Source organism: Diadema antillarum, unplaced genomic scaffold (assembly GCF_040938485.1).
Source record: "Diadema antillarum isolate AM-2024a unplaced genomic scaffold, OU_Dant_1.0 seq00000333_RagTag, whole genome shotgun sequence".
In the NCBI taxonomy this organism is placed as follows: Eukaryota; Metazoa; Echinodermata; class Echinoidea; order Diadematoida; family Diadematidae; genus Diadema; species Diadema antillarum.
This window is the reverse complement of record NW_027271349.1, coordinates 763,658-773,529: the sequence shown is the minus strand read 5'-3', so window position 1 is coordinate 773,529 and position 9,872 is coordinate 763,658. Positions and strand designations below refer to the sequence as shown.

Genomic DNA, 9,872 nt, shown 5'->3' with positions numbered 1-9,872 from the left:
CGGACGCTAATATGCATGACGCCAAGAGCAAAATGGAACGGTAAATTCATGCGTCAATGGCGAATTCGAAACCAATCGAGCAAAATATGGAAAACAAAATAAGTTATAATAAAGATACCTGCCACATCTTGATAAAAGAAAGCAGTCTGATTTTCCTAGAAAAGGATCCGCAGGCAGGTAAAAGCAAATTGTACACTTGTAAGTCAGTCTTGCTGCTATACATATTAGACTTACGTTTTCATCAATAAGCCCTTAAAACCACCGCGCACTACTTAAAACCCTATCCCTCTTAACTTTTATATCTGCGTTTGTCGTGTGATCCTTTTTGTATGCAGGACATTGTTACCCTTTGTGTGCCTAATTTAAAGTTTTTCACCGTCAGTTTTATCGCCTTTGCAAAAAAAAAAAAAAAAAAAAAAGACGAATGTAGCCTATACAACTATATAGTGGACTCCCGTTATTACGAAGTCCTCGGGACCGGCAGCTTTCTTTCGTCATATCGGAATTTCGTTATAACCGAACAAATAAACAATAGAAATACATAGAGTGGATGACATTGCAGCCCAAATTTTTACTTCAATATAACCGGAATTTCGTTATAACCGTGTTCGTTATAACGGGAGTGCACTGTATATGGAGCAGGGAGGTGATTTTGTCTCACCTCCCTGATATGGAGCTAGTACCTCGTAATCTTACGGTCGCGTGTGATCTTAGCATGATGTTAGTCTTCATACTATACTGTATACATATTGCCCAGCAATAATACATGTACCATTCAAACCAAATACGATTTTATCACAATTTGAGATCGTATCAAGTGTCTTATGTGCACTTATAATTACATCTCATTAAATTATACATTGTATTAAAGAAAACAAAACGTAATTTGCCAACATATGATTCAAATTCAAGATAAAGCTAAATTTAGGGCTCATGTCAGTACGAATGTGTATCTATGCATAATATACGTACTGTATGTGTTTACGTAAATGTAAATGTATGTGCGTTTAATGTTTAGGTATGTGGGTACGTATCCATATTATGAATATAATTATTTTAGTGTATGCATGTGTTTATGTTTGTATTTGTGCCTTTCTCTTTATACACCATAGGTATATGTATGCATGGATGTTTTCTAATCAGGGGTATAAGGGCCTAAATGTTTGTACATGACTGGATTGTAATGGTTTATATTGGAACATGTGAAATTAGGTTCTGTCTGCTAGATGACGTACCGGTGATGTTCGAGTGAGGATTTCATTTAATCTGGAGGACCATTATTGTGTCCATGAGCACGACACAGATCAGGTAGATGACGAGGAAGAAGCGGTCGACGACCCTGGCAACGTTCTGCCACTCCGTCGTCACTTGTTCTTCTCTGTCACGCTCGGCGTAGCGGCAAGCCAGGAACCTCAGGTTGGTCTGGATGTCCATGAAGGCGCGGTCTTTCCATGAGAATCTCTGTGGTGGCTGCTGGTGATGGTGTCCTGCACCACAAGACCCACCAGCCATCCCGCTGGCCACTCCCTGTGTGCTGGTGTCAGTCTCACCGAAGCAGTCCCCCGTCTGGTTGATGGCCGATTCCTCCTTCAGCATATGGTCGGTGGAGGAAGGCGATAGAGAGGCGGGGCTGCTGATCTGCGGCATGAGCTCGAAGTGGCCGCCGCTCCCGTGCAAACTCGGTGTTCCACTCGGATGGGTGTAGGAACTACCCTCACCGCACTTTTGGGATTCCACATTCATGCAGAGGATGCTGCTGAGCACTCGGAGGAAGACGTGACGCACCCAGCGGGGTACGGGGGCGCGCCGATGGTGGAGACTGAGGACTAAGACTGTCATCACCGTTGAGAAGGAGACCAGGAAGATGGTGATGATGTAGTATCGAGCTGTGTATCAAAAGAAGATTTAGAAACTCTTGAAGGCTTTGGGAACAGGTCATAATATCGGGAGGTAACGATGAGGTTTTATTGGGTAAGTGAAATCTCGTCGCTAAAGCTCTTTTTCTTCCCTTTGTTTTCAGCTTCTCCTCCTCTAAATATTGTTGCGATTATTATCGTTATTAATCATTATTATTGTCATTATCATTGTAATTGTTATTGTCATATTATTATTAGTATCTAATATATCATTATTATTGTTACTGTTATCACTATTTGATCAGCATCGTCAGCAACAACATCAATCGTCAAGATACGCTTCATCACGGTCATAGACGGTTGCGTGAAATTAATTTCGTCAATGGGCATATAGTCGATATTTGCACACTTAAAATCTTAACCCCCCCCCCAAAAAAAAAAAAAAAAATATATATATATATATATAAATAAAAAAAAAAATATGCGCCGGACTTTAACTTTGCCCAATGGAAGGGGAATTCCCCTTCTCCGTCCTACTCACCCAACACGGGGATGGAGTCGCTGGTTGCCGGCATGTTCTCGGCGATGACGAGCATGAACACCGTCAACGACAGCAGCACCGTGATACCGAGGGAGACCTTCTCACCGGAGTTGCAGGGGAGAATGAACTCGACCATAGACATCATTGAGATGAGCACGCAAGGGATGACCAGGTTGACGATGTAGAACAGCGGCTTGCGTCGGATGTTGATGGTGAAGGTTACATCCGGGTATTCTTTGTCTGGACAGCAGGAGTAGACTTTCACGTTGCTATGGGCAACGATAGCTGTGGAGTGAGGAATCAAGCTTGTAAGAAACAAGGGTATGCTGTTGTGGTTCGATATGTTGTTAAAGTTGATGTTAAACAGAATTACCTCCGTTGGGTCTTTGCTATATCAAAGAATGCACATTATCCTCACACCCTTCAGGCTTTTCAAAAGATGCGTTGGCAAATGACTATCTGTTATTCGTTATCCATTCTGTTTTGTTCTATTCTATTCTATTCTATTCTATTCTATTCTATTCTATTCTATTCCATTACTATCATATTTTTATTGGTAATATTCAATATGTTCATGTTGATGATTATTATTATCATTATTGTGGTTATGATTATTATCATCATTTACATCATCATTCTAGCATTTTATGATCATTATTACTACTTTTCTATTTTGAATGAAGATATTCGTTGGCTTTTCGGAATATCGCCCATAACACAAACAAATGTCAGCGCTAGTCCATTACTAATCCTACGAACGGCAAACAATGATGTTTATTAACTCTCTGACTAATGTCATATCAATTAATGATATAGGCAGTTATAGGCAGTTATGAAAAGTCGTTGGGTTGGGATTTCGGTCTTTGGTTCCCGCTTACAAATCTTACAATAAAATCTAACATGCAGAGTAGCATTCCCGTATTTCAATTTTCAAACACCTTTTCTCGCTTGGTTTAAATTTCAGTTCAGCCAGTGAACATCATGTAATTCTTACCGAGTGTATCCCACTCGCCGTTATAGTTGTAATTGGCGGCATCAGCCCTTCCCTCCAAGTAGTCAATGTAGCGTCGGTCGTGTTGCCACGATCCCATCTTCAGCTTACACTCCTGTTTGTCAAACGGATACAGGTACACGTCGATGTTGCACTCGCTAATCATCGTAAGGGGCGCGCTCCAGTCGATCATCCCATCGTACTGCACGATGGTCAGTGTCTCGACCGTCATCAGTTGGTCATTGCTCTTCTGTCGACTTCGACATCGACAACATGGTCGATGAGGACGCATGATAAGAAGAAAAGACGACATTTGATAGCGATTATATCATTTTTGTATGATAATTTATATCACTCTTTAATTGTGACACCTGCAGAGATATACACACCCAATAAAAGAAATATTAAAGAATCAGATGTGATCGTCTGTTTAGTGTTAAACACATAAGGATATGAATTACAGTACAGACAGTAATAGCAATAATCAATTCAATATTTCTTTTGTTTTATTCAATTTTGATTTAATGATACATTACTGGTACGCGATCTACAGAGACACTTAACACTAAACTATATTTTACTATATCTATGTTGTTTTCATCACATACTATCCTGTATGTGTGATAATACAAACATGTTTGAGTTGTATGTTGTCATTGTCATTTTTACATAGCATTTTCTTATGACATGTGCAGATGAATGAGCAAATAAAGAATAATTGAGTGTAAAATGAATGAGATTTTCCTCGCTGTACTTAAAGGGGATGGCTAGTAACTGATCAGTGGGAAACAGTGGGAATGCTGGGGTATGATTGTTCCAATCCTTGTGGGATTCATTTAAGAGTACATTATATATCTATTGTTGTGTGAAAATTGTTTACTTCAGAATGGTCTCATATTCAAGTAATGTGCAGTTTAATGTTTCCAGGTTAGCGTGCCTGGTCAGTGACGGGGCATTAAACTGCACATTACATACATAATATATTATCGTAGATAATTATGTACCAAGGTAGATAGAAATATAATATAGACAGATGTATATATTACTGTAAATATGTAGGTAGATAGAAAGATATATAGACAGATTAATATATTACTGTAGATATGTAGGTAGATAGAAAGATATATAGACAGATGAATACATTATTGAAGATATGTACCTAGGTAGATAGAAATATAATATAGACAGATAAATATATTACTGTAAATATGTAGGTAGATAGAATGATATATAGACAGATGAATATATTACTGTAGATATGTAGGTAGACAGAAATATGATATAGACAGATGAATATATTACTGTGGATATGTAGGTAGATACAATGATTTATATAGACAGATGAATATATCATTGTAGATATGTACCTAGGTAGATAGAAATATAATATAGACAGATGAATATATTACTGTAGATATTATGTAGGTAGATAGAAAGATAATAATAGACAGATGAATATATTACTGTAGATAATAGGTACAGTATATACACATACATAATGTGTGTGTGTGTGTGTGTGTGTGTGTTTGTGTGTAGATAGATAAATTTTATTGATACACCAACAGTTCTATGAATGAATTAACGGCCAAATAGAGAGGATGGACAATGAAATTATATACCATGAGATTATGATTCAGACGATATGTAGAGAGCGGATGGTATAGCAGTGAGAGAAAGAGATAGAGAGATGGGTGTGTAAGGTGAGATAAATGAATTACGTGTTATAGAGCACAGTGTCTGGAAGCCATATCTTGCTGGCTGGTATCCTGAGCACAGTCAGGTTGTTGTATTCCAGAGGATCCCACATCAGATACTCGTCTCTCCATCTCTAAAAAAACAAACAGCAACAACAACAACACAGACGGAGACATTCAATTAGTGGAAGACACATGCATGAATGTGAGGAAGAGAGAGAAGGTTTGAATAAAAACAAATATTTAGGCCTACAGCTAAAACATCAGACATGACTCATTCATTTTCTTCTGTGTGTGCGTAATTTGTACTGGAACATTTTACCATACACATAGTCATATATTTATTTAAAAAAAGAACGAAACAAATTACATAAAATCTACACGTACAACTTGTAATATGCTAGAGCTCAACTATTCACATTTGTATATTTTTCTTCATCTATCTTGAAATATATCATATCATATATATTTCATTTTGTTAGATTGCTACACAGATTTCCCTTAGGACGTTCTGACTAAAACAGCACGTATCAATAAATCGGAACAGATAAATTTTACATCACTCAGAACATCAACAGATTATACATGAATCTATAATGAGTTGAATGACGAGCAAGGTATGATGGTAATTACTTGACAGTATATGTCTGAATAATCAGTCTTATGGTCTAGCTTGTACTGCTTTTGCATAGAAAAGTTTTATTTACGTGGTGTCAGAGAGTAATCTGAAGATGTCAACGATATTATTTTACTAAGTTCATTCTACTTCATTACCCACCCTTATATATATATATATATATATATATATATATATATATATATATGTATATATGTATATATATATATATTATATATATATGTATATACATATAGTATATACATATAACTTGAAGCCCCATTTGACCATTATAGAAATTAAAAAAAAACATGGTAGACTGAGCTTGCAAAAATAAACTCATTGGATTTTTATCGTCGTAGATACATGTCTTTTATACGCGCCAATGACCATAGTTATCTTATAATATGTGACAAATTGATGAGGTAAGATCCTCAGCATAAGAACACTTCAGCGAAATCAGAGTGGATTAGACGTCCAACCATGCCTGATTAAATAGGACAACGGATATATAGAAACAGACTATTTGAGCGTCAGGTGACGTAGGATAGGATTACACCATTTATAACGAATGAGCAATCAATCGAATTGCCCGCCTGAAAGAAAATTATTTGTATATCAATGTACTTCTATAACTCCTCAGCTTGAATTAGCGTTGAAAACAAATCAAGTTCAATTTCCCGCGAAGGCATATCAGTTTGTTTATAGCATGTTCGCTTTAGAGCAGCATTCATCCAAACAGGATGTTGACGTTAAACGTTCAAAGTAAATGTAATATTACAGGGAACAAGAAAAACACTGGGAGATGAAACATAATATAATATAAATGGAATCGGAACATGCGAAACACTTAGTCAAGATTAGCAGATCATTATAATTTTCATTTTCACTCGTTCAAGAAAACTATGGTCAATTTGATTACAGTGTGATAAAATTGAATTGTTTCCTGATAACAGAGAATAAGGTTTTCACTGTGCAGTAATTTTATTATTTTTTAATCTTTAAAGACATCTACTAGCAAGTAAATAAAGACAAACAACAAAGTTCTCAACAGAAAGTTTGAAAATCGTTGATGACAGTGCATATATATATATATATATATATATACATATATATATTGAAACAAAGAAAGGGAAAACTGAATGGAAGTAAATGATTAATAGTGAAATATATACATGTATATATTCCTTTATATATCTCACCTGTGTCAACCAAACCATGGTGCTTAACGTCTGAAATTTTTCGTTCTGTAATGATAGAGATATTAGAGGCAGATATAAAGAGAGGCAGATAAAGAGAGAGAGAGAGAAAAGATGAAGGGAGGAGGGAGACAGAGTGAAAGAGAGATGAAAAGAAGAGAGAGATAAAGAGAGATAATTGCTTGTGATATATAGAACCATTTTTTCAGAAAGTCATCACTTCTATTTCTACATGTATCAGTCTTATGAGCTCTAAAATAAAGCTCAATTTTTTCTAAATGTTCGCAGATTAAATACACGTTTCGATTGATATTGTCTCATAAATTTTAGTCATTGAAAGGGGCGGTATGTCATCACGACAATAGATTTTTTTCCAAGAGTTAATTATATATCATAAGTATACCACAATAATTACTCTTCGTCTATCTGACGATGAATATTTTTCACAATCAACATGAACATAAGATGTATCTTTATGATATGTGATCGGTGATAATGTACAATATGATATTTAAGGTGAGATGTGTAATATAGAATTATTTTATGAATATCATAGTATACAAGGATGTAATTATGTAGAATAAACTACATAATGGTTATGATAGAGTTTGATTGTATCTAGTAGAAAACATAATAATAATCGCATTTCCGAGTTGAACAAGGTCAGTTTTGCCCCTACGTTCTAGTTTTTGAGGGTCATTCTTTTTTCTCTGCCACGATGGCTGAAAACTAGCCAAGAGTCACTAACACGATTACAAACCCCGCGAGGGGTATTCTGGTGGCTCTAATGTGATTTCTGCTTCATTATACGGCCATTAGAGTATGCTTCCCTGCATAATGTTCCCCGTAATGATTTTGCCGGTAATAGCGAATAGGCGAGTGTAAAATTCGTTTGTGTTCTCTCCTTTATAGGGGACCTTCATCACGCCAGATTATCTTGAAGAAGAGAAATAATAATTAGACTGAATGCTTCTCATGAATTTCGCGATCAGCAAATTGACTTCAGCAAAAACTTGCCCCTGAGCTTGGCTGATATAGCCGTGTCCGTAACGTCTCTTATCACTAACATGATTCTCGTAATGAATTAGACAATCGCATCAAAATGTACTGCCTTAAAGTGTTTTAGTTTACGTACGGGTCATTTTGAATATCCTTTCCACTTTCATCATCATAAATGAAGTTAGTTACCCACCAGTATAGTAAGTTAATGACTCCTCAGTGCGTCAATATATAAGGATTGGGCTCGTCTAGCTTTGTTTAGAACATACTCTTCCGTTTTGTTTTAAACAAATTAATGATAAATGTATTATCAATTCATAATTTCTTCTCTTGTTTCTTGCAAAGGAAACGTGTCCAAAGTCAGAAACTGCAAGTAAGCCCTGTCCTAATCATTGGGAGGGGGGTTGATATTCCTTTTAGGAAAAATACAGGTACGCCACTCATGCTGTGAGTTTGTTTGACTAACTGTTTGGTTGGTTATTGTTTTTGTGTGTGTCAGTTAAAAGGGAAAAGAGGTTTTTATTCGCTAAATAATTGTTATGACGAGAGTTTTGCACAATCTCTATCTTTGTTCAAGAGATGTTCATACAACTCTGTTAGATGATCAAGAATTTTTCAAGCTTATATCTCCTGCATAGGGCATAGTTGTTAGTATGTATTATTATTCGATCCCTATTAGACGGAAATATTGTCTATCATTGTAGGCCTACACCAAACTTAGACTTCTTGCGAAAACCCCTGACTTTCCCATTATCACTATATTAATTATGATGCAGATTTATACGAAGACGATTGTTGATGATTTTCGACACACACACACACGCACACGCACACCACACATACACACACACACACACACACACACACACACACACACACACAACACACAAATTGTGAATCTAGTGACGCAATATGACGTGGAATTCCCTGGAAGCGTGTTATGAGCTACCAGCAAAGGGGGGGGGGGGGACCTGTACCCCCCCCCCCCCTCCGGTACCTCCAACTCCGCTAACATTGTGATAGATGAGCTGTAACATTCCTTTCCTTCAATCAATCATTATAATCACTTATATTAAAGAATGGAGCACGAATGAGCATTATACGAACAAGCACATCAATATCAAACAGTCAAGAAACAAACAAACAAACAAACAAACAATTAACAAACAAACAAACAAACAATCAAAAATCTGGGACTCACCACAAGATTGATTTGTCCGAGGTCGAGTTCTAGCGTAACGTTGACCGTGTAGGACTCATTGAGAACAGGCCTCACGATTCTACTGTACTTGTTGTTGATAAACAGGTCCTCCACCAGCTGCTTTTGTTCGGGCGAAGCCGAAACGAGACCTGAAGTGTGATTGAAAATTATAATACCTCGAATAATTTGGATGATATTTGTTTTTGTTTTTGTTTTTGTTTTTGTTTTTGTTTTTGTTTTTGTTTTTGTTTTTGTTTTGAGACGGAGATTCTCTCGGATACCTCTCAACTCCTGAAGAACAAAAGAACTTTACCTATTTCTGAGGTTACTTAAAGTGGGGAAACTTATCTATCTTTTACCGTGACCGGCTCCCTCTTCTATATCCCTGAGTTTTAGTATCAAGAATTTTTGCTATTTGAATTCAAAGTAAACTTGACTCTACGGAAGTGTGATAGGGAGGGGTGGGAGGAGTAATAGTCATTTCCAGCCTAAATCAAGTATGTATAAGACAAGTGATAATATGATATTACGAATATTATGATTACCAAACAAGTGGACCATCTTGAATGACCTTAACTCAAAATTCCTGTAAAACATTGATAAACTAAGATTTAAAAGCTTTGATAACAGACGATCAAACCTTTCAAGAGATTCTACTTTTTCATATTCTTTTGCTGAGGGTTTAGCGCGAATATTGTTTTGTAAATCAGGTTCCAAAACAGTCAACGATTACTACTGAACAACATTTTCCTTTTTTTTTGTTGTTGTTGTTGTT

At 36.4% G+C, this 9,872-nt stretch overlaps 1 protein-coding gene across 1 annotated transcript; it reads right to left on the bottom strand.

Moving 5' to 3' along the window:
• Positions 1–1,257: 1,257 nt before the first annotated feature.
• On the bottom strand, positions 1,258–9,658 carry LOC139730750 (neuronal acetylcholine receptor subunit alpha-10-like). Its single transcript, XM_071641612.1, has 7 exons — positions 9,643–9,658; positions 9,098–9,246; positions 6,901–6,945; positions 5,107–5,216; positions 3,392–3,645; positions 2,398–2,682; positions 1,258–1,886 (listed from the first exon to the last, which is right to left on the bottom strand). Exons 1-7 carry the CDS (start codon positions 9,656–9,658, stop codon positions 1,258–1,260), a joined length of 1,488 nt encoding a protein of 495 aa, XP_071497713.1.
• Between the last annotated feature and the right edge of the window lie 214 nt (positions 9,659–9,872).